Source organism: Epargyreus clarus, unplaced genomic scaffold, assembly GCF_041222505.1.
Source record: "Epargyreus clarus isolate Ecla_fem2 unplaced genomic scaffold, WU_Ecla_fem_2.2 ptg000031l, whole genome shotgun sequence".
Classification (NCBI taxonomy): Eukaryota; Metazoa; Arthropoda; class Insecta; order Lepidoptera; family Hesperiidae; genus Epargyreus; species Epargyreus clarus.
Window position 1 is genome coordinate 286,213 of NW_027332236.1, and position 25,885 is coordinate 312,097.

General features: G+C 39.4%; 1 protein-coding gene across 2 annotated transcripts in view; it reads left to right on the forward strand.

Moving 5' to 3' along the window:
- Pur-alpha (Purine-rich binding protein-alpha) overlaps positions 1-12,630 on the forward strand; it is a 63,044-nt gene extending 50,414 nt beyond the window's left edge. The window contains exons 4-10 of one of the 2 annotated variants that reach the window (XM_073089744.1): positions 3,846-4,010; positions 4,821-4,999; positions 5,715-5,820; positions 6,685-6,702; positions 7,832-7,957; positions 12,044-12,085; positions 12,530-12,624. In XM_073089744.1, the coding sequence (XP_072945845.1) occupies positions 3,846-4,010; positions 4,821-4,999; positions 5,715-5,820; positions 6,685-6,702; positions 7,832-7,957; positions 12,044-12,085; positions 12,530-12,565 (672 nt within the window). In that variant the 3' untranslated portion in view covers positions 12,566-12,624. Of the gene's footprint in view, positions 1-3,845; positions 4,011-4,820; positions 5,000-5,714; positions 5,821-6,684; positions 6,703-7,831; positions 7,958-12,043; positions 12,086-12,529 lie in introns of both variants that reach the window. The other variant, XM_073089743.1, reaches the window with a different exon arrangement.
- The last annotated feature ends 13,255 nt before the right edge of the window (positions 12,631-25,885 follow it).

Consider the following 25,885-nt stretch of genomic DNA (forward strand, 5'->3'; position numbering starts at 1 on the left):
ATAATGTTTTTAAAATCACTGTTAAAAATATAATCTTCATACCATAATCACTGCTGGGCTCGAGTCTCCCCTCAGAATGAGAAGAATTTCGCTAAGTTGGCTAAGTGTGAATTGATAGAATTATATATATCTCGATATTTTCGTTTAGTGTGATAATTAATTTCTAATATACGCAGAATTTCGAAAATAGATCCGGGATTTGAACCCTGAACCGAGTGGCCGAAGTTTACACTACTGATCTATCACTGCTGTTTAAAAGATAAAAACTGAAAATCGCACCACATTAAGATCCCATACGCACGTAATTCAGATCCGCGGCTCCAGTTGTAAATTCTATTTCTGCGCGACTAGACCGATCTAGATCAGTTCTGAGTCATAGGACGGGCTGGTGAACGATGATTGGTAATAGAAAAACGTTTTCATACAAGCCCCGTGGGAGTGAGTGACAAAAATGGGTCGGACGCCCGCACAGTGGCGCGACGCCGCCCGTTAGCACAGCTTGGACAGACGTGTGCGATTACTGGATTATGGATTTAAGCTTATTTATAATTTAGAAGTAACAAACTAGTAAGTGACAACTGCTGCCCATGGACATCTGTAATGAACTCTAGATAGGATTAGAATCCTACCCGAGGTCGGCCACAGATGCATTGTTAATTCTGAGGGCTAAGTTCGAATGCGTCGGATATGTGTCTCTCTTACCTTACGTGGGTAGACACTAACTTAATGATAGGAAAATATAATTTCGCACCTTTTGTCTTTTTGTACGAAATAATCGTAGAAACGAATGGATTAATTTTAATGGAACTCTGACTCTAAATTGGAAGACTGAAGTAAAAAATGTTAAATCAATACTAATTAAATGTATGCTAATGCCGATCTCATTCTTAAGATTCTCAAATTGTCTCTAATCATTCTCTAGGCTATTATTTTGAAGCAACTATTTTATAAAAGCTAATCCATCGTTCGGTCTGAATTTAAACAGAGGTCGAAGTCATTATCTTATTGTTCAGCTAGCACTGTTGAATGAGGACGCCTTTAGTAACAGTTGCAAATCCATTTGTCAATAAAAACATATTCATATATTCTGGACTGGTCTGGTTTAAATGTGGTATCTCTTCGGGGAGTAATTTCGGATGCTTATTTCTTACTTTGAACAAAAGCGCAGCGTTGCCAACTGTATGAGAATTCCTATACAAATATGAGATTTGAGGCGTTTCGTACCTCGTACGGTACAACACTAAGCCTCATACTCGTACAAATATGTACGAGATTTTGACATAAATGAAGATGGTATTGATTTCAAAAGGAATTAACGGAATTTGAAAGACAAATACGTATTTCAGTGATTGTTTGATCCTGACGACCTTCTTTTTTAAGCTGATACATACAGATTTCAGAGATTTTTTCGCTTATATGCCATCTTTCCGGGAGTGTACGAGGCTTACAAGACAAAACACGAGAATTTATCTGTTTTTATATACCTACGAGAAAAAATTCTGCTGTTGGCCGACAAGTTCCATCTTTGGTAGGTAAAATATTGCTAACAAATAACAGCTAATAAAACAAACACGACGCATTCCGACGTAGGTTATCCTCAAGGGTAGCAACGTAGTCGTGGTCAATTTCAGATAGGACTCTGATGGTATCTAGGGTAGATTCCTTATGTAAGTACATGGAGTATCCACTTACCAGGTGGATTACAGGCTCATTTGCCACTCGTGGAATATACAAAAAAAAAATTAAGTATCAGGTTTTGGTAGACTAATTCGATTGTAACATAAACAAAGATTGTGTTGCCATCAGTCACCTGATGTTGTGTAATCCGATAACACGCGGACATGTAACCGATGGAGATAAATCGCTTAGGAATTATCGCGGACGCGTTTATTATGTAGTGCGTAAGAAGCTGATTGTTGTTGGGGAGGGCGGTCGGTCTAATTGTATATTTTGTAGTACTGGGTTCCTTTGACAATGATTTTGATTATGTAGGGCTCGTGGGCGTAATTTTTTTTTAGTATAGAAGTAGCAGACGAGCGTGCAATCCATCTAATGGCAAGTGGCTACTGCAGCCCATGGACATCTGTAATTAACACCAGATAAGATTAGTTGCCCACCTGTGGTCAGCCTTAGATGCGCCGCTACCCCTGTAGACCAAACTTGAAAAGTATGTCTCACTAACCACACACGTCAAATCAGAACACAGTAGCCCTGAACACTGCTGTTGTCAGGGAGGAGTAGGTGGAGCGTGATACCTCCTTAGTCGAACCACAAAGGGTTGTACCACCTTCAAAATGCTAGTTTTCTATCATACGTTTTACTGCGTTTTATGTAAAGGTAACTTACTATTTTATTTTAGTTTGATACGAATGTCAATTCCAGATGTTAGTAGCTACATCAGATGTCCGTTCCTTATTTCCCGTTCGCCACTGTAAAACAAACACAAGTGATGTCATTGTCATATCTAAAAGTAGTTGCAGTTTAATTGAAGAACACATAACCAACCCGGCACATTTTCTGGAAATAGACTCGTATGTATAGTAGAGGGTGTGGCCAATGTCAATGAGATGCACAATATATAAGGTGATATAACGAGTATTGTTCGGACAAATATCACCACCACATCTTTTTCTAGCGTGAAGCAGCTCTTTCGTTTGGATGGACAAGTGGGATATATATTAAGCTGCTTTCATGGTCCTAAGGAATGGCAAGGCATTATGTGGTCGGCTCCATTACCTATTCTATATGCAGTTAGTGATAGGTATCTGAGTGGTTCTGTGTATTAACGGACATCTGTAATCGAATCCAAATAAGATTGAATTCTTACTTCAGGTTGCATTGCTAGTTGCTACCCTTGCATATATTTTTTTTATAATATAGGAGTAGCAGACGAGCATGTAGTCCACCTGATGGTAAGTGGCTACTGCCGCCCATGGACATCTGTAATCAACCCCAGATAGGATTAGACATTCCTACCTAAGGTCGGCCACAGATGCGCCGCTACCCCTGAGGACTAAGCTGGAACGCCTCGGAAATGTCTGTCTCCCTTACCACACCCTTCAAACCGGAACAAAGCAGCGCCTAGTGTTAGGCGCTGCTTTGTTATGCGTTCTGCCACCACCACACCTATTTCTAAATAGGTGTGGTGGTGGTGCCGCCGGAGTCGAACCACAATGGGTTCTACCACCTTCGAAAAATTTGAAATGCTTTGTCTCCCTTTCCACTTCACATCGGACCACAGTGGTGTTTGACATTGATGGTGGTGGTGAATGTGATCTTCTCGCAGTTCAGGGCCATTTGATAACAGTTTTCCATTAAATAATAAAGAAAGTACAATGTACCGAGTAAAGAGTTACTTACAACAAAAATATGTTAACGGAACTTAATTCGAATTAGGTGTATAGGCAATCAAACTTTTGACATTGACTCAGCTGGTTCAACATTTACACTGGCCTCATTATGTATGTAACAATTTCAGTTCAAACGACCTAAGCCCTATCACACGTGTAATATGTAATGTTTTGTTATACTGTGTTAAATATTAATAATATTAAATGTATTAATTTAATTTATGTTACATGTTACTCATCAAATGATAATTTGGGTATAAACAATTTTAGTTACTATTACTTTTGATATTTTAGAACATGTATTTGCCACTTAAAATATATTTCCCGATGCGTGCATGCATGCATGTAGCTGTTGCTTTTATATTATATTATGTTGCTTTTATATATATTTATATTATAATAAAGACCCTAACGTTTGGACAGCTAGAGATTGTTTAATTTTGATGTTATTTAATAATGATGAAAGATGATCACGAGGTCGTTGTGTTGGCGCAGATCGGCGCGGACGGGCGGCGCAGTCAGATCTTCCTGGCGATGTCGACGGCGGCGGAGTTCCGCGACCACCTCTCCAGCTTCAGCGACTACTACTCGTCGCTGGGGCCGCCCAACCCGGACAACGTGCCTGATGATGGGAAGCTCAAGTCCGAGATGATGCTCAAGGTATGTACAGTTTGTACGCAACGGTCGGAGATCTCTACCAAGTGTACGATAGGATAGTCTAGGATAGCAATGTACCTTTGTTGAAAATTAGGGATATGCAAAGCAAGTTTTGCATTAAAAAGGAAACTTAAAAACAATTTGGATTAGGACGATCTATATAAAAATAAGTTTTGTGCAAAACTTAAAAAGTGGTTGACAGTTTGACCTGAATTATTTACATAACATTTCAGTTTTTGAATGAGAGTGTTTTTATGTAAGTTTTTATCTCGAATTTCCCATAAGAACGGTAGAATCTGATTGAAGATGGGGTTTAGTTAGCGGACCTAACAAAATTGTGATGACATTTTTAAAAATTAAAAAATGCACTTAAAATCCATCAACTAGTGTCTATATTCAAAATAATTTATACAAAGTTTTTTACACATCCTTTTTTTTTGAACATCAAGATTCTAGTACCGCTTCGGAAGGTAAATATCACAACTTATCCTTTTTTCACAGAAAAAGGGCTTCATCGCTCATGCGATCATGCCGCCCTGGTTATAAACATACTAATACAATTAACCGAGCAACAAAATAATCAAACGATATACTGCGTGTAGTGTTCCCGACTCAACGTCGGGATAGTATATAGGATAGTATCACTTAAACCCCATTTGGCTCGCTCACGCACCAACACGTCCGTACTCACCGACGGTCTAGCATGACTGCCCCCACACAGTCCGCTCTCATTTCGTGTTGTATGCGCTCGAGACAAACTACCCACCATATGATACACTGCGTATAGAGTCCTGAAGTGCCCCTCCCCCACAGGACAACCGGCGGTACTACCTCGACCTGAAGGAGAACTCCCGCGGGCGGTTCCTGCGCGTGTCGCAGACCATCACGCGCGGCGGCCCGCGCTCGCAGATCGCGCTGCCCGCGCAGGGCATGATCGAGTTCCGCGACGCGCTCACGGACCTGCTTGACGACTTCGGCACCGATGATGGGGGGTGAGTTGCAACACCAACTAGTTTATTTACTAAGGAGTTAAGTCGTTGTCATATATGTATTGGAAGCGTGCCCCTCTCCTCCTAAGTATGGCTGAGAAAAGAAAAATGTACCAGACACCTCCACTACGATATCGCTTTAGAAATGCTTCCTCACCCCTCTTCTCCTTAACAGGTATAGCTACGCCCAGGTTAATTTTATATATTCGTATTTTTATATCCGTGCATCTTAATTGTTCCTTTTTTGTTTTTTGCTATTTTTTTATTTTGTTTTTTTTTCAAAGTAAAGTTTCTTTCCTTCTAATTGTGCCGAAAGGAGAGGCAGTCGTTGATATTTGATATTTAAGCCTAAAATTTGTGTATACAAAGAGATCGAATACATTTCTAATGCATCATGAACTTTTCGAGGTTATATAAATCAATAACTTTTTAAACAGTTGCTTGATTGTAGAGCTTTTTTAATATTTGACGACACTATGATCACTACCGCAAGTGAAAATCTATGATCCCATCCAATATATCCTGCTTGAGATCAGTTACATCCGTTGGAAATTGGTTGAACCCCTTGAGGATTAAGTTGAACCGCTTCATATGCCCGCAATTTATGCAGTCAACTACCTGAATTAGTTCAGTTTACAGATACCCGTATGAACACTTAAATGTACTTTCTAATTCTTTGTCTATTTCGTGGAAATATTAACGTGGAACATTTATCCAGGTTCAAAGGGGAGTTGCCCGAGGGGCGGCACCTGCGCGTCGACAACAAAAACTTCTACTTCGACATCGGACAGAACAACCGCGGCATTTACATGAAAGTCAGCGAGGTAATGCTGGTAATTTTTGAAAATTCTATACACTCACACAACATTCATTGATTAAATACATAGTAACGTTTTTACATGGAAACTGTAGGGTGTCTTCACATTTGGCGGTGGGGAATCGGTTCTTATCGGTTTGAAGTCTAATAAACAAATAGATAGAATATGGCTTGGTACTCTGGATATCCTTAAATATCACATAATCAATTGTTATAATACTATAAGGTGAATTGTTCAAGTCTGAGTGGATGGTGAAATCTGAAATTTGCAAAATGCTGATAGGAATAACAGGGACTATTTTGATTAAAACTAAAATTCAATGATTAGAAATTTTTGAAATATATATTTTACCCGCTGGGAATGAAATGAGTTCATTTTGAACAAATAAATACTGTATTATGGTGTCATCAAATTTTGGAAAGTAATAAAAGATTACAAAATAAGGGAAAGAGCACATTTTTATAAAAATAAAGTTCTTTTACATTACATTGCGAATATAAATTGTAGATGTCAATTTTACTAAGTTTCTTAGCTAACCGATTTATGCCGTTTCAGCTTCGTCAAGTATGAGGATTATCTTACGTTATTTTACTGCTTATTCTTATAATTCCTGTCATTCTATTCACATACATAATTTATTTTACACTATTTTAAAATCGCGGCTTTTTATAAGATTCTTACAAATGTTGCGTATTTCTGAAAACACAACACATAGGTGAAAAATATGGTGATGGATGGTAGACTCTTTTAATACAATAATTGGTAACTTCTTACTAATCACTAATTTTCTATTATATTCTATTTCATCGTGTGCTAAATTGTGATCTGAAATTCAAAATTTTTAACTCGCAAAAATGTCCGTTTGTTAAGGTACATAACATTTCCGAGGTAAGACAGGCTTATTTTTTTATTTTGGACGTCGGTATATAAATTAATAATTTGAAACCACAATTATAATGGATTGCAATATAATTGACCCGTCGTGTGATGCATGCGAATTGTGTAACTTGCCTGCGTATAGTTGTGTGTTTGTCTGTCCGAGTTAGACGTTTTATATATATATATAAGTGTTTCGTAGTATGTGCAGTGTTATTTTCGATGTGAGTTATAGTTTGGAGTACGACTACATGCGTACGGCTGCGATTTGCGTGCGGTTGGTACATTTAATTGGCATACGTTATATGAATTCATTGTGTAAATTTTAATGCATGCATTCGTCAAAGTTTTAGTTTTTCTCACCATTAAAGTTCACTTAAAGTTAAAATACCTCGGAATAAAGTGGATTTCTTAAATTAATTCTTAATAAAGATTATTTTGGTAAAAAACAAAATAATATATATTTTCTTAATTTACACGCTTTAAAATAATAATAATTAGACACATATAGCCGTGGTCACTATAAAAAGAAATTGAAAATAAATGTGATTTTTGAAAAAGTGCACGTACCGCATGTAAAGACCGCGCGGACGCACGAACGTACGCCCGCACGCACGCACGTATATATTGCGACAATATACAAACTGGATGGAAACGGTGGCCACCTATACTATTTAGCCGATAATAACTCAGATATTAGTATGCATTACGACAATTTTAAATTTTTTTGTCGGAAATCGTATGGTAGTATAATTAATAAATATAATAAATTTAAGTAAAACTGCTGTATTTGGAATATGAAAGGGTACATAGCGTAGCTATACTGGGAGTCATACATAGCTGTATCTAAGTATACCTTACTGCTGGGTGGATCTTGCTATCATTGACGAGAATTACGCTCCATTAATTTTTTCTACATAACGATCGGAATTTGACAATTTTTAGTATGAAATTTTGGTGGAATGCCGATCTTTGGTGAACAAATAATTGGATAGATAGATTATCAGTAACGACCCTTAGAGTGTGCACGACGCTACAACACGGATTGCTACGTAGAGGGCGTGGGTGGCCACCGTTTCCGCGGTTTGTTCCCGGTGTGTGTGTGCTGAGCGGGGCGCGGCGGGCGGCCGGTTGGTTGCAGGTGAAGAGCAACTTCCGCACGGCGATCACGGTGCCGGAGAAGTGCTGGACGCGCTTCCGCGACATCCTCGCCGACTACTGCGACAAGATGGCGCGCGCGCAGCTCTCGCCGCCAGACTCGCACCAGGTGGGCATACACACAAACATACACACACACACACACACACACACACACACACACACACACACACACACACACACACACACACACATACTTACTGGCATGCATACATACACACACACACACACACGCACAAATATAATTTCATTCGCGTCACGTGATATACACAATACACACTCATACAAATACAATCACATACTCACGCACATGATACGCACATATGAGTAACTAAATAAATTATGTACCCACAGTAAGAAACATCATACGCAAAACCTACACGTAAATATATGCACACGAATATCATACGAATACGTTCCCACATACAAACGAACTTTCATACATGCACGCGTAAACATACATACATACAAAATTAGGCACACGAATTATCCTTCCCTCTTATTTAAATTAATCATACGATCGTAAATACATATGATAATATTTAATCCGTGTTTAACGGCTGACAATAGTCTGAGATAAATTATAAAATAAATAGAAAATAGAATGAGCTTCCTATGGCATTTCAAAAGGTTCGAGGGTTAAGTTAGAATGTTTCATATTAGTAATTTTGTTTATTATAATCTTAATCCAAAATTCAGCTGAAACCCGAACGCAGCAGCGCAAACTATGTTCCTATAATCAACAAATTTATCATTAAAAGTTGGTAACATCTTCATATCACAGCATTTTGATATCTCAGCTGATGGTTTTAGTTCGCAGTTAGTATAAGAAAGTTGGTAATGTAAGGTATAAGATTGCAGTACAAAGTAAGTTTTTAGCTGGCGCGCTATCGATCGCCGCCAGTCCGCGGTTCACACGCGCTCGGGGTCGCTCCGCACTGCACTGCCCGTACGAGCACGCGTGACATGAAATAAGTAATAAAAAACATGTTAAAAAGTTGTAGCAGTGATTTAAAGATGTTTGTGAAAAAAATACTGGCATTGGTAATTTTGTTAATTATTAAAAAATAAAGTTATAAGTTTTTGGAGCGTTTGGGAAAAATTATAGGAAGGATATTTTTAATAATAGCTTCTTTTCTTGTCTATTTATATATCGATTGATAAATGCACTTTTTTATTAAATATGCCAGAGAAGTATAAGTTATAAGTAAACACCATTTTTTGTCATCTCGTATGTTCGCTCGCAAGTTATCCAAGTTGTGATAGTAGTAGTTGAATATACAGGGTGAATTTTTAAAACGGGCCTTCAGGGCCAAATCGGAAACTATAAGGATTAGCGAAAAATGCTGAAAGGAGTTACGAGGCCGATTTTAATAAAAACTAAAACTGCATCATTACTTTTTTAAAATAACTTTTTCCCTAGCCGGGAATCGAACGAGTTCATTTTGAAAAAAAATGCACCCTCTATATTATTCCACTATCTGATAGTGTTGCTTATAAGGATCAAAATCTGGGAAGTAATGATAAATGAAAAACTAAAAGAAAAGCCTCTATTTTAAGAAAATACATATTTTTTCATATTAATTTGGCAGTTAAGTTCCCGCCATTCATCAATTTAAACATTTCGTGTATTAAAATTTTTTTTGGGTCATTGTTACTAATCATTCGAAATGGACGTTTTGTTTCCCAATAATTTATATTTTTATGTCCGACTTAGCTAAGGTTATTTTTAGGACCATTAAAATAGATTTACTTGCTATGGGCGGAGCATCGTTTAATACAAATGTAAAGTTGACAATTTGCGAGAATTACTTTTTAGAGTCAAATCCGAGTGATTACTAAAACAAGAGATATAGAAAATCATATTTAACGTTGAAACGAAGTTGTAATCAACAAACAATTAGAATTTACTATTTAATCAGTATCTAGTTTCATTAAAAAATCAATCCTAAAAACGGCGGTAATTTATTTGCCAAACTATTACTTTCTCATACTAAGCCGTATGTCATAGTCATAACATCGAATAATTAGTTGATTAACCAACAAATTCTTCAATGGTATGACTTATGTCTGTTTCTAAAGAATTATACATAAATCATTTGTTATGTATAATCCTTAAGGATTAGTATGCCAATGTATGGAAAAATACGTATTTTCTTCAAAATTTTCCTTTTCCTTTAATTTGTCACATAACATTACTTCCCAGAATTGGATCCTTATAAGCGACACTATCAGATAGTGGAATAATATAGAGGTGTAATTTTTTTCAAAGTGAACTCGTTCGATTCCCGGCTAAGGAAAAAAAATAATTTAAAAAACTAATGATGCAGTTTTAGTTTTTATCAAAATCGGCCTCGTAACTCCTTTCAGCATTTTTCGCTAATCCTTATAGTTTCGGATTTGACCCTGAAGGCCCGTTTTAAAAATTCACCCTGTATATTTATAGACACAGACATGAATTCATAGACAGATGCAAATGTGTGAACACACAAAAATATACTTATATGTGCATGTCGGCAAGTGTGTATGTATATACGCAAAATATACATACACACTTGCCGACATGCACACACATACACAACTTTAATATTTATCTATTTTTGTCTATGTATACCTCTATAATAATCTTTTCGGTGTATATTGGTATCGATGTATCACAAAAAACATGCTAGGGAAATAACAGCTGTCCGTCTAGCGCGACAGTGCGAACAGACCACAAATATGCACTTATACAACCGTATTCTCTTATTAAATATTTAAAGTGCAAAGCTGTATGCAAGGGTGGGTATCGATTGTTCTAATAATAGGCGTGTCCTCGCGGTGGCGCCGCTGTCTTTAATAATGTCTCGGAATTAATTTAATCCGTGTCGCCTGTTGTTAGGTCGCGGCGGCTTTGTGTGTCCTTTTATAGGAAAGTGGGAAAAATGTGATAAACGTTTTAAACGTTTATATTAAAGGTGAATCACTGGTTGCATTTTATGTCTTCTATAACGAAGATAAGTAACACATACTGTAACACATATTATAATAGCACAGATTAAAAATATATTTTTTAGTAAATTAACACACCTAATCTGTTGGACTAGTTAAAATGGATCGTAAATAAGTTTAAATTAGGTTTAATAAGGGGGTTAGTTAGCTCGAAGAGCCCTTTCTGGTTCGACTCCGGCGGCACCACCGCCACACCTATTTCTACCTAATAACAGCAGTGTTAGGCGCTGCTGTGTTCCGGTTTGAAGGGACGAAGAAATACTTAGTCCTCCGGGGTAGCGGCGCATCTGCGACCGACCTCACGTAGGAATATAATCCTATCTGGGGTTGATTATAGTTGTCCTTGGGTGGCAGTAGCCACTTACCATAAGGTGGACTGCATGCTCGTATACTACTTCAATATTTAAAAAAAAGGTTCACTTGTACTCTCTGAAGAGTTTCGTTACCGATCTCGTATTATTGTATTCACATATCAATTTTACTATAAGTAGGCTTACCATAATTACGAAGAGCCAAACCGGGACGCAGGAGAAAGAGGCTCATTTTCATTTTGCTTTTCGCTTAATTTGTGTTTTTCATATTTGAAATGCAATCAAAATTATTATGAATTGAAAACATATTAATAAATGTGAATATATTTTTTATTAAAAAGAAAAAGAGACAAAGTACAATTAATACAAACAACACAAAAAATTTGCCCGGTTTTATTATTCACCCACGCTTGCTTTATATTTTTCACTAGAGTGCACTTTCTTCAGAATCGTTTTGTCGCAGACCCGAATTTGGGCTCAAATAGTTTTTAGCAAATAGATATTAATTTTGAGAAGCAATCAGATGTTTTAAAACTTATATCGTGCATTGCTGTATGGAATGCAAAAGTAGCTTCTTTAGCAGCAATGGAAAGTTAATTTTCTGCGGGTTCGACATTTTTGAAAAACGATGTTATGGTAGATGAGCTTGCAATGGCACGTACGCTGGCCTTGTGTTTCGAGCACTTTAGATGATCCTTGATGTCCGCTCTTCCACCGGGACGCCGGGACAGGGATCTCAAACCGGGACTATCCCGGTCAAACCGGGACGTATGGTAAGCCTAACTATAAGTATAAAATATACCTATGCCACGCCAATGAATATTCTATTACATCATACATGACGTATTAGTAGTGAGATGAGTAACAGCGGGTGTGAACGTGTTCGGTTGCAGGGCGGCGGCGGAGCGGCCGGCGCGCATCCTGCCAGGGACATAGTGAGTGCCGACTTATTTATTTTTATACATACTGACATTTGCCTTGGACACATACACACATACATACACGTGTCCCCCTTTTCTTAACGGATGAAAAGAAAATTGAAAAGGACTATCTTAATTTTTGCAGACAAAATTTCACAGCTTTAACTTTTCGCCGACCTCGACTATTCCAATACGTTTAGCCCAACAACACATCTGTCATTTTGTGCCTTTATCTACAGCTATTTTTCTTTTCTTCTGTAATAATAAGGTTATACGGCACATACGGCACAATAAGTAGATTTCACGATACATATTAGGTTACATTTCAGATTATACGAATTCCACAAATATTACAGTAACAGCAACCCTTTATGACCGACAACCAAGTATTGCATTTGATTAGAACCATTGACATATTCAAATAGTAAAATATTAATATGTGTACTTGTGTTATTCCAGGATACATTCACGGGCAGCGCTCCGCCCCGGATTTGATGCGACGGCGGCCCCCGGCCCGCGGCCCCGGCCCCGGCCCCGGCCCCGGCCCCGGCCCCGGCCCCGGCCCCGGCCCCGGCCCCGATCCCGGCCCGCGGCCCCGGCCCGCTCGGACCACTAGACGCGTAACGGAACACCCCGTATCTTCAATCCGGACAGCTGTCTCTCGTTGTATATAGTATTTTATATACGTATAGTCGTATGTTATGTATATTTCCGGGCGGTCGCGGCTGCCCTAGTGTTAAGGTGATGTGATAAAAGTTATTTGAGCTTTACCGTTCGGTTCCACTAGGTTTGTTTGACGCCGGGCTTCTGTAAACTTTAGTTGCTGATACTCGGTTACGGTGAAATTATTCAATTTTTAACTTTGTAAGTCACTTGTCCCGTTTTCAATTCCTAAAAGATGTTATAAAGTATGAAGTACTTCTTTTAAAATATTTTATTGATAGATATAGACTACAGCTAGATGCAAACGTATTATAAGAAATCACAAGAACAAATAATTTGTCAAAATATTAAATATTAATGCATTCGACAGATTAGGCGCTATATTCGTTTTAAAACAGTAGCATGTTTTAAAATATTTTAACTAAATATAAGACCGGATTACGTTTTAATATTGATTTAAAAATCAATAAGTCATAGTGTACAGTTATAAAGAATATATTATAGAACAACAGAGTAGCTTATCAATGTTGACAGTTGTTGAGAGTATGTATGGATTGTTGTTGAATAATTTCGCCTTAACGGGGCCCGATCCGGCGATATCACGTTTCCGGTTGTTTCCGCTTCGCTTGACCCGGGCGCCGTGCGAGCGGCCTTATCTTACGGTCACGGCAGACGTGCGATTTTTAGTCGCGGTGTATGCGATTTTGCGATTTTATGCGTTCGGTCGCGATTTTGAAAACAAGCGTTTCAGCGATTGCGTCGATGTTGTATCGCGTTTTTCGCGTTCAATTTCTACACTAATAGCTGCGTCCGCGTTCTAATGTGTGCGGATAGTAGCGTCTAAATGCTGCGTCTCGCTTTCGAAAAGCAGCTGAATTGTCGATCGCCGATACTAAAAGTGGCACGTCTGCTGTTGCCCTTATATTTTATTGTTTTCTTTACACTGTGTAAATAAATATTATAGTTCGGGCGCGGTAGGGAGCCGGTCCCATAAGATCGCGCATTTTCAGTTTCGTTAGCTTCCAACAAATCGGCCAGGCGGTGTATTCGCTCGAAATTGAAACCATTCGGCGGATAATGAAGTAAAGTAAAAAAAAAATATTATTATGATAATTAATGAATAAAATTAATGAATACGTAGTTATAAAAGAAATTTACGAGTGCAACCTGTCGCTGTAACTGTGTAACGGCGTTATAATGATTCGCGGAGGTGGTAACGCCACTTGTGTAGTATGTAGGTGTATGTTTTTTTAATATGAATTATTTAATAGTGTTTCGTCTGTTCAAACTGTGATGCATACGAGAGGAGGGTGAGTGGGCCGCCGCCGCAGCCAGAGACACATTGATTTCTGTTCACACACTTTTTATATTAATGTCTTATTTTTGAACATTTGAAAATTTTCGAAGTAATGCCTAAATAGTTGTCCAATTTTAGTAAGTTGTGAATGAAAAGTCAATTAGTATCTTGATGGATGTAGTATATGTTGTGGAATTGCAAAAGTTAAATGTGCCGTCATGGATTGGAATTATATGAACAAAATTAATAGAATTACTCTTTCGTTTTATCAATAGATTACAGCATATACCATACGATAAATGAATTCATTTTTTCTCTAGACTATTAGCAAACTGTGTTTTCTTTTAAATGTATTAACAGATACATTTAAACATGTTGGAATTATATGAAAATGATATTTTAAATTGGGCAACATATGCGATGCCGCGACTCGTCAAAATTTCCAACATAATAGCATATACGTAATACAGAAAAAATAAGTACAATAGCATATCACACTTTAAGAGTTACAATGACGTAAGTGCAAATACGTACCATACAGTCGAGAAAAAAGAGTTACAATCAGCAACATTGTCTTTCAACTCGAAATGACTTTGCTTCCATCTAGCGGCGTTTACCGTAATCATACGAGAGTATAGTTAGAGTACATTGAATTAATTTGATTTTGATACATTGTAATGTCTTTGTACATAACTCAGTTTGGCGATTTTAAGCTCTTATGCTATTCTAATTTTATGGGTGTGATCATGATTAGATAGTATGATACACAGTGTGTAGTGTGTGCGGCGGCGGCAGAGCACGGGTGTTTACAGGGCGCGGCAGCCGCGCGTCGCGGTCACGGAAGGGGGACTGTTTATTTCAATTTCATTAGTAATTACTTCTTCATTAGTTGTTTTCAAAGTCATCGAATTTCAATCATAATGCTAAATTTAAAAAAAAAAATGTTCAAAAGTTAGAAGTTGGTCATACCAAACGAATAAGAAAGTAAATTGTGCAAATTTACAGTCAATTTATATTGGGATGTCTTGAGTATAAAACTGGCGTAAAAATACCAAATATTTTTGAATAATGAATGAAATAATATAAAATTTTAACATATGAATTATTCAATAAATAAAATTAGTAAGATCCATAAAGTTAACAAGTTGAAATATATTGTAATATGGTAACGTACCTTAAATAACAATTTGGCACCGGTCATCAAAAAATAATGGCAATTTTTTCAAAAGTAAATTTGAAGCAGAAAAATAGAAAAAAATATTCGTAGTCCCTCCGCTCCGTCGGTCGCGGCGCTGCGGTCACACTCGAATCATAATCGTGGTACAATATTGAGGGAATATTTCAGACCGTACGCCTCTACGATACGATTTATCGTCCGACACGACAAATAAATCGTATTAATTATGATGTAAGATTGGAAATGTTGTTTCAATTTGTGCCACGTAATTAGGTAAGGCGCACTGCTGTGATATACATACTCGTAGGCGATGATCCGAGGGATTTAAAATGTTTATACGTGTAAGATGGACGCGGCCGAGGCGCACTGACTTGTTAGCATTGTACCGTACTTCTAAATTATTGACGGTTTTGTACGTGTATTGTTATATGATATACTATTATATACATTTTGTAATAGATTAGGAATGTGATTGGGTAAGGGCTGGAACACGTACGCATGTGGGGCGTCGTATCGTGACACGTTGCGATGTCGTTTCGGGAAATTTACGGCGTGCGTCGTGAAATATCACGATGTCGTGAATTGCTGATGGTAGCTTGCGTTTTTTTTTCCATAGTGATTTCAATCAATAATGATTGAAAAATAGAATTGGATGAACTCGGTTTTGTATGAATAATGGAAATGTTTTGGGATAAAATAACGCAAGTTTATCGACTAATCATGTTTTACAATGTGACGCATGTGTCATGTGTGTACAGTGACGCATTGTTTTACAATGCAAGTCGTGGATTTCCACGACACGACATGGAACCAACATGCTACGACACGACGCCGTATCGTGTGTACGCGTTACAGTCGTGACGTTTGACGTTGGTTGTTCGGATGGAATCGTTTTCCATCAATACGCGGGTAGTCGTAGCTGGAAGCTAAATTTTATTGTCTTTCTATTAGCGATAGTCTAAGAGCCGACTGCGTTATCATTACGTCTATCTGATTTTTAGTCAAATTACATGTTCATAGATAATTGTGTATAAGAATTAGCATAGATTTAGACCTGGTTGTTTGAAAAGTTTTAACATTCTAATTTTAATCTCTTTTAAAGAAAAACTTAGATGTATTTTAAAGTGATAAAATAAAATTTTAATAAAAATACGAATTATCTTATTCTTCTATCAATAATTATCTATGAAAATCGTACGTTGATTGGCCATCAGATAAATGTACTAATCACGTGGTCGGATCTCGTACTATAAGTACACTTATATTTTAATTTGATGATTGGAACGAGGTCTTCTAAATTTTTTAAGGACTATTTTATATTTCTAGTTGTATTGGAGAACGCAAGTAACTTGCTTTTAATCCGTATACTCATGCCATCGGATGGCCAAAAAAATTATGATTATAATTTTACGCAATAATTAGGTATATGTAAGCAAAGAGAAAGACTTGAAACAATGTAGGTTTGATGTCCCGGCGTTAGTCGGGAGACGGCAGCAAGACTGTGAAGTTGTCAATCGCTTATAAAATTGATTGGTTTCCATTTGATGTCTCTTTTATATCAAAATCGGCGCGAGGCTCGGATTCTTGCGCTCTAAGTCAAAAGTTTGGGTCGGAAAAAATTAAAGTCAATCGCTTAAAGGTATCGATAACGTATGTAACTTATAGTATTGGATATGTAATATAATATATTGGTTTTGTTTTATCGCGTTATGTCCGCCTATGTCCGCCGCGGCCGGGTCCATGAGGGGTAGGTTAAGTTTGGTTCGTAAGCACCCTGTGTGAGCCGCGGGCCGGCTCCCTGCTACGTACGACCGAATTTGAACAAGAAGATAAGGGAAACAACTATGGAAGGAATCTATTCGAATATTTCGCTGCTTCAATTCAAAACCGCCACAAATCAAAATAACACTTTTTTACAGGAGCTAATTAAAGCAAAAAAAAATACTTTTTGCCTTTATAGAATTAATTACCACAGATTAGTTTTCGAGATGTGGCACTTTTGTACAAAAGAGATGTGCTTCCAGCTCGTTTGTCGACGCGCAACTAACGATATGACGGTTTAGATTATATTTCGCGCGTTAAAGACGAAAATTCGAAGTAACGGTTGCGTGGGTTTTGTATCTCAGAATGCCAAATCAATGGGAGTATTTTTTAAATATAAACATATAAAGGCTTACGATTGCATTTTTGCGATAGAAACATTTTTGATTTTTTTATTTGAATTGAAGCGGCGATTTGGTGGTCGTACGGTCCGGCGCGGAGCCGGCGCAGGGCGGAGCGTGTGCGTGCGTGTGTGTGCGTGTGCCTGTATATATGTGTGTGGTGTGCGTGTGTGCGCGGCAGCACTACAGCAGGCGTCGGGCGTGCCTTCACTTTACTAATGTATTTATGCATTTTTTTGTTTTTTTCTTTTTTTTCTATTACTATTACGATTGTAACGTCACTCTCCGATGATGATTTTCACCTTTTATTTGTAGCTTTTGCGACGACGCGTCGTACTGACGACATCGGCGATACGGTCTTCCCCGCACTAGGGTACGCGAGACTAAGGCTGACCGCCAGTTGGCTACTGTCGCCTGAGCAACTGGTAGCTTTAGCGATTAAGTAGGGGTTAACGAGACTGTCAAGCTACTAGGCGACTATTCAGCAACTTACGTATAATCGACTGTTGACAGATTATCGAATCCAACTTATACTTGCGTTAGTCGCCATGCAACAATATGCACGTTCAAGCGACAGTAGCAACGTTATAGTAGTTTAAGCAACAAGTTGGTAGCTTTAGCAACTATCGCTCAAGCGATAGTAGCCGATGGACGGTCAGCCTGACGAGCGACCGTTCGCTTCGTGTTAATAAAATGTAGAGAAGACACGAGCTGAGATTTTTTTCGTATACAATAATAAATAATACTTGTAGGTATGTAGATATCTACCTTTCAGTCAGATTTAGTAATAAACGTTTTATATTCTATTGCGTTACTGATACGATATTAGGCTAATGTTTTTTTTAATGTTAGCGTTATATTTCGCGTTGCTGCTTTTCGCTTAACCGGTTCGCGTCGCAATCACCGGAGGATCTCTCGGTGCATGTGTTGTAGAATACCTTACGATGACGCGATACAGTCCACGATGGCATAATGTTGTTAGCGGCCGTCCCATTGTGAACCGTCGTGCACGTGACACTCCGCCGTCGACACTTATTCAAAGTTTATATATGTTTCATAGGTAGCGTACGTGTGTGTGTGACTCGGTACTTCATCGTCCTTCATAGTTTTATCCATAAATAAATGTTATAAGATTAGCGGAGTAACGCTCTCGTATTGATTGTTATCGGCGCGGGGCGTCACGTGCGCGGCGGTGCGGCCGCCGCTTTACTCTGTTATATATTATAAGTTGCCTTATGTATGACGCCTGGTTTCACAAACGTCTGCTAATAAAAATAATCACTCGTCGAGTTATTGGACTACATTGTGCAGTCAGGCGTCCAGATGTTTCATTATATTTTTTTACTATATAGTAGGTAATAGATGTAAACCACTACCAACGAAATAATTTATTCTGTTGAAACTGAGCTTGGACTTGGAATGTAATTAATTAATTTTAGATAACGTACCGTGCCCCGACCAGCTCGACAATCGCTCCAGGGCACGACGAACATTCTGTTGTTTCATGTGATTTTATGCTTATGTCGTCTAGTTGAAGAAAATTGTGTATTGACTAATTTTAAACGCTAAAAATCCTCACCGTTGCAATATCAGATACGACTGTATCGTATAGTAAGTAAAAGCTTAGGACTCGGTGTCGCGGGGCCTTCGGAGGCCCCCCGGAGGCCTCAGGGGGCCGCGCGCCGAGCGATGTAAATAGTTTAATGTTGCCTATGACACATAGACATAGTCGACGTCTTAGATTGCATCCGCCCAACGACACTAAAACCCCACAGGTACTATAGCCCCGAAAGTAGACTCCCCCGAACGAACGAGATGCAGTCTAATACGGTCCCCGTGTAGGTTAATTTACGGTACATTTCCCTTCGAGAATTCATTAAAAATAGTTTGGGTAAAATGTGGCGTCCGATAAAGTTTAAATATAGAAAAAATAAAAAAAATAAAATACCTATATGAAAAAAAATACATTTCTCTTTACGAATAAATAATAGAAATATATTCGGGAGCGGGCGCGACGTCCACCTCTAGTATCGTAAGAGTAGGTGCGGCCGGGGCGGCCGGCGCCACCCTTCGAGAGTTCCGTATCGCTTGTCTGTACTGCGGGCTCGCGGGGAGCCGCACACCCCACCCCCACTACCCCCCACTGCACCCCACTACCCTCCACTGCACCCCCCTGCACCCACTACCCCACGCCGCACCGTCCTCCGCTTGTGCGTCTCCCCGCGACTAGTGGCTTAATTTTAACAACAATTTATGGTACAAAACGTAATTTTAGTTCCATAGACGTGTAAGATCTACAGAGTTTATATTTAGAGAAGATTAAATATGAATTATATTCTTGAGTCCGACGCGTCTGAAGCGCGGGGGCTTAGCGTTCGATAAAGATATTATAATTATTAATATTATATGTACAATGAGATGTTTAACATAAAGTTAATATTAACATAGTCTATATGTTACGAAGCTAGTAATCGCGTGGTTCTGTCGTCGGCAACGGGCAGTAGTGCATGGTTCGTGTGTGTTTCGCTACGGGATTATGATTTTAGGAATCTATCTGTACGGTCGGGCCGGCGGCCGCCTTACACTCGGAAATCTTACTGAAACTCGATCTGGTTCGAAGGGTCAGAAGTTCTTCAAGGTCTTTTAAGGATATGTAATTTACAGTGTCAATTATTCTCGTTACGACTTAATAAAAATATTATACAAATTGTCGTACCTGATTTACTCTGTATAATTATAATGTCGATTAGGGTTTGAAAGTAAATTATTTATTTGTTTGAAAAATAGATATATAGCCATACTGACATTTACGTCCATTCTCTTAAGGTGAATACCGTACTTATTGTAAGATATTTTAATCAGTGTATCCTGTTAGTTAACCTATCCTATCAACGAACTTCTGAAACTGCCTTACGATCCCATTTTGGCCTAATTTTACTTATCCCTAAAGATTAAACAATAGTTTCAGTTGGCCTTGTGAAGTAATTCTATTCTTTTACTTGAAAACCTTGGTTATGTAAGTTTCCTAATTATACCTCAAATGCTCTCCTGATTGGTGTCAAAGGACCCCGTTGCCACCTCTTTTTGGGTTCTATTAATTGCCTTTACCATTCCCTGATATTTATCTCCTCAATAGGCTACTTCGTCTAAACAGGATCCGTTAGTCCTTTCCGCTATCGTTAATTGCTTTAGCATCTGATAATTCTCCTATAGGCACCGTTAGTCCCACTGTAAAGGCCCCGTTAGTCCCCCCTGTAAAGGCCCCGTTAGTCCCCCCTGCAAAGGCCCCGCCAGTCCCCGAGGCCGCCGGTCCAGCGCAGAGCGTGCGCGCCGAGTGCTCGGAGCTGCCTCCTGTGATACCGCGCGCGGCCGCCCCGCGCCCGCCCCGCCGCCGCCCCGCCCCCGCCCCGCCACCGTCTCGCCCTCGACACTCGCCTCATGCCTCGCTTATTATTCGCTGGGGGCTGAACGTAGCAGCCGGCATCGTTATTTCGTACACGTTTCGTGAAACAGCAGTGTTTCTTACACGTAGGTTGTACTTGCACTCTGTCACTTTGACATCTGTCATATTACGTCATACCAGCACCTTTAATTATAAAAAATGAGCACCTACATTTCAAAGTTAAAGCCTTTTTTAATTTGGTTCGGGAAACGTTTTTTTATTCATAATATGATATCACAAGTAATTTGTTTCGTAAAATTATTGATAATAAGCCGGTTGCTACGATCTGTCTCCAATGTATCGACGTTGCACGACGTGACCTAACAATATACATTGCTAGTTTTGTGCGTGCTTCGTCGATTGAACGTCATTTTATACGCGTGATGTAACGTGAACAGTAAAAGTAATAACTATTTTAATAATTTTGAAAGAAATACGAACTTACCATAAAATGTTGGGAAACCTTTTTTTAAATTTTAATATTGGTTATTAATTCGGTATTCAATTTGAGGAATTAAACACCATTAAATTTTTAACTCGTATCCACTAACTATATTAACAAAAAAAAAAATTAGGAGGTCATGAATGTTCATGGTACATAGCGAGATTAAAACGACTTCGTGCTTTGCACTCATCACATATCTTATTATTAAGTGTTTAGCGACGGAGCCGGGCGCGCGGTCACCACTGTCTCTATGTCGCGAGAATGTGATCGAAGGAGCCGCTCCTTTCCTACGTAGTCCTCGTTACACTACATTACTGTTAAGAGTTTAAGAGTATCAGCACTTTATCGATGTTACTAATTATAATAGTCGTTAGTTGCGGTGACCGCCGCCCGCCGCCGGGTCCCGCTCGCTACGAGCGGACGGCAACGATAGTCAATTATTATAATATTCATTAGTAGCCCGCACCGTGGCCGCCACCCGCTCGGCCGACACGCCCGACACCCGGAAGACTTGCTTTCCCTTTCTATTCTTTGAAGATTTAGAGTAATGCAGCTTTTTGTCTCGTGTCATGAATCGTCAGTATGTCAGAATCGTCGCGTCTTTAAAGTTATATGTTTAGAACGTAAGCTTAGTGTTAAAGTAAGTACCTAAAGGAAGGCAAGTCTTCCCGTCGGCGCGGGAGGCCGGCAGCGGCCCCGCGCCGCGCCCGCTCCCCGAGCGTTATACATACATGGATAAATAAAATAGGTCACTTAATAGATATGGAACAAAGCTAAAGTAAAATTAATGAAAAAATAAAATAAAAAAAGATTCAGAGTTATAATAGTACGTTAGTTTTAATTATATTTCTGATATTGATTGTTTTGCTAAAAGATAATTTATCCGTTCGTTACGTTAGAGGCGGCGCGCGAGCCGCCGGCCTCGGTCTCTGTTCCTCGCGTTGACCGCTCAATGCTTCCCGTCAGGTTACGTTACACAACTAAATATGGCCACTTTACTAAAATTAACAAAAAAAAAACAAAATTCATTATATTACCTATAAGCAATACCACAGTACCTGAAATTAATACAAAAAAAAGAAGAATATATAAAGATGTAATAGTACGAAAATAGTGGTTGGACATAACATGAGATTTGAGAGGTGTACGAGCCTGCAGGAGTTGGCGACATGGATTAACGTAAAGGGTTTATTGAGTTGTCATTATGTATCGAATTACTTAATTGTTAATTTTTTCATTGGCCGGACGGACGACGGACGAACGTCGTGGTTCGCCGCGACTCGTAGATAGTGTTTCCAATTCGCGATCGCGTGACGTACGGGACGCAACGTTAGACGTGAGGTCGCTAGTGTGCCGGAGACGCCGGCACTCGGCTAGTCGAGGAGAGGACGCAAGTTACGGAAGTACAGGTTAGGGTAAACGGTTGAAGGGAACATATGCGAGCGGTTAGGTGCAGGTCGTGTCGCACCCCTGGCACTTCGCTTGCGAGCCGCGCGCGACGGGCGCACGCGGCGGTTCAGACGATGCATGCGCGAATGCATTAGGTAAAAACGTCCAGGAAGTAGTGGTAACAGCTTCAGTGTGTCGTATGTTGAGAGAATGGTGAGTGGTCGAGATCTTCAACATCATTTGTTCGGTTAGTAAGCGCTAAGTATGTAGAGGGTCGGGAGCGGCCGGCCGCGGCTCGCCGGAGTCGCGCCGGCCTCGGATCACGTCACGAGTGATACGATAAATATCATGAGAGTCGAGGTGAAGGTGAACAATACTGCCAATCGATTGTAGGATATATTGAATAATGTATAATGATTTGTAGTGTTAAAACGATTTTTGAAATATTGTGTCCTAAATATTTCATATTGTATGTATAGTATCGATATGCGGCGCCCGGGCGCGGCCGACCGGCCGCCGATCATTTTCGTTCGTGCCTTCGAATCACTCTTCCGGCATCCCCGAAACAGACTGCTCGATTCGTTCTCGAGAAACGGCGGTTGGCCGCGGCCGGGCGTCAGGTGAATGTTTTCCTTAGGATGAGGGTGATGGATACAAATTGTGTTCTGTAGAGTATTGAGCGACAGGGCGTTGTCTAGATAGGTTTGCACGGAGCGGCGCGGCGGCCGGGCGGGACCCGCGCGGTCGCCGCGCCGCTCGTTACACGCGGACTATGTTCGCCGAAGGAGCTAAGTAAAAAAAATAGATTGCAATATAAATTTGTGGTGGTCGATGAGACGAGACGGCATATTGGGTGTTGTGTATGGAGAGAAGGAGTTGTGAAAATTTGGTATTGGCGAGTTTAGTCTCGCGGTTCCATTGAAGGTTTTGTGTACAGTATCGACCGACTCCTTGTGTAGTGGCATTCGTTCGAATATAATCGTGAACGATCCGACGCTAAGTTTTATAAAGACTTTGAGGAAAATCGAACACCCAATATGCAAGGGAGTGGTTTGATGGACGTAGTATCGTAATGTCGGAACTGTGGGACTGATGTGGCTCATGTGATGAGGATAATGTTTTTGGATTCTTTTTGGAATTGCTTGTCGAAATTCGCGTGTAACACGGCTCGTTTTCTCTTGAGACTGGTTTGGTTTGTGTGAAGTGCGACGATCGCGGGCGACCGAAGTCGCTCTAAGACATCAAAGTAAAACTAATGCCTGTTAAAAAAGAAAGAGTAGCCGACGTCGCCTCCGATCTACCCGCACTTAAGGCGCCCTCTTCACGCGATTCGCAAATTCTACATTATATTTGTTTTGCCTGAAACAGGTGACCGATCTGTGATTATGACGTCCTATTTTATTTTCAATTCTATCTGCTCATCAATAGTTACGAATAACTGAATCATATTATATTATAGTTTATGCAGAGCGAAGGCGCGGATCGCGCGAGGGGCGCGCCGGCGAGATTTTGTATCCAAAGATTGCTAAGTGTGATGTAATTTCCTATAGGTTTATTATTATATAATAGTATTTTATATACACACTTGTTATGTTCTATTGTTTGTCATATTAGCTGGTTACGTATAACGTTCGGAGCGTCGACAGACCTCCCGATCGAATTTTATTGAATTTTAAAACTGTTATGATTTCGTGTTCGACGATGCGCGGCGGTGGTGACGGATATCGACTCGGCAGTCGCGTAGATCACACTCGGAACTAATCAGGTGGCATACACCACGGAAAGTTGCTCTCGACGGTAGCTTGAAGCGAATTTTTTTATGGGCCAGTGTCTCACTTTTTATATATGTATTTTGAAAACTGTGGAAAGCATGGTACCCCGCGCACCGACGCCGTGTGTTTTTCAATGTTTTTACAGTCCACGGAGCGTCCGTGCGCGGGCGCGGCGGAGGGCAGTCAGACTGCGGAGATGGTGCTCGAGTGTACTTACGATGGATATTTCTATGTATCATTTCTATTGTACTTCTGGAATGTAAAATTATTTTTACGCTTATTTATTTTGTATCGAACGAACGTCGCGCCGGAAGGTCGACGTCCCAAATTTATTTGTGTATTGATTTTTGGATTCAGTCAAATTTTGTGTAACTTGTGAGCGCAACACGATCCATATTCATCGCTGCATCTACATTCGGAGGGTTTGCGTTGGCGGTGTGGCTCGTGTGAGCGAGATGTGGCGAATATGAGCGTGTTGCGAGCCAGAGCCGTCGTGACGTGAGTGTGTGGCGCGCGTGCGCGTGCGCGTGCGGAGAGAGCTCCTCGACATACACAAGGCGGAATATTGGTGCGCGACGACGCGCGGTGTGCCGTAGGAAAGTTTTACGATAAATGGTGAAAAATAAAGAAATTACAAAAAACCACGATTGTTGATATATTTTATTTCCTATCATTTTTTTTCCAGGATATAGGTACTTTTTATAAATAAACGAGATAATAAGAATTCAGCTTCCATTCATTATAAAGTGGTGTGTAGGCTGTCACATCATTCTACAAGTTTTAAAGACGAATTAGACCCGTACACATTTGCATTTGAATTATTTTTCATTCCTCAATTTACATATATTCTATGCTACCCATATTTTTTTAGCTTCACCACAGTAAAAGTACGTGGTTTCACTATTTTATAGCGATTTACATAAAAAGAAACATCTTCCTAACAAGATAGTCACAAGAATTATAGGAAAAAGTGTGTTATACAGGGTGAATTTTTAAAACGGGCCTTCAGGGCCAAATCCGAAACTATAAGGATTAGCGAATAATGCTGAAAGGAGTTACGATGTCGATTTTGATAAAAACTATAAATGCATCATTACTTTTGTAAAATAACTTTTTCCCTAACCGGGAATTGAACGAGTTCATTTTGAAAAAAAAATACACCCTCTATATTATTCCACTATCTGATAGTGTTGCTTATAAGGATCAAAATCTGGGAAGTAATGATAAATGACAAACTAAAGGAAAAGCCTCAATTTTAAGAAAATACATATTTTTTCATACTAATTTGGCAGTTAAGTTCCCGCCATTCATCAATTTAAACAATTCGTGTATTAACAATTTTTTTGGCTCAATGTTTCAAATCATTCGAAAGCAGACGTTTTGTTCTCCAAGAATTTATATTTTTATGTTCGACTTAGTTAAGGTTATTTTAAGGACCATTATAATAGATTTAACTTGCTATGGGCGG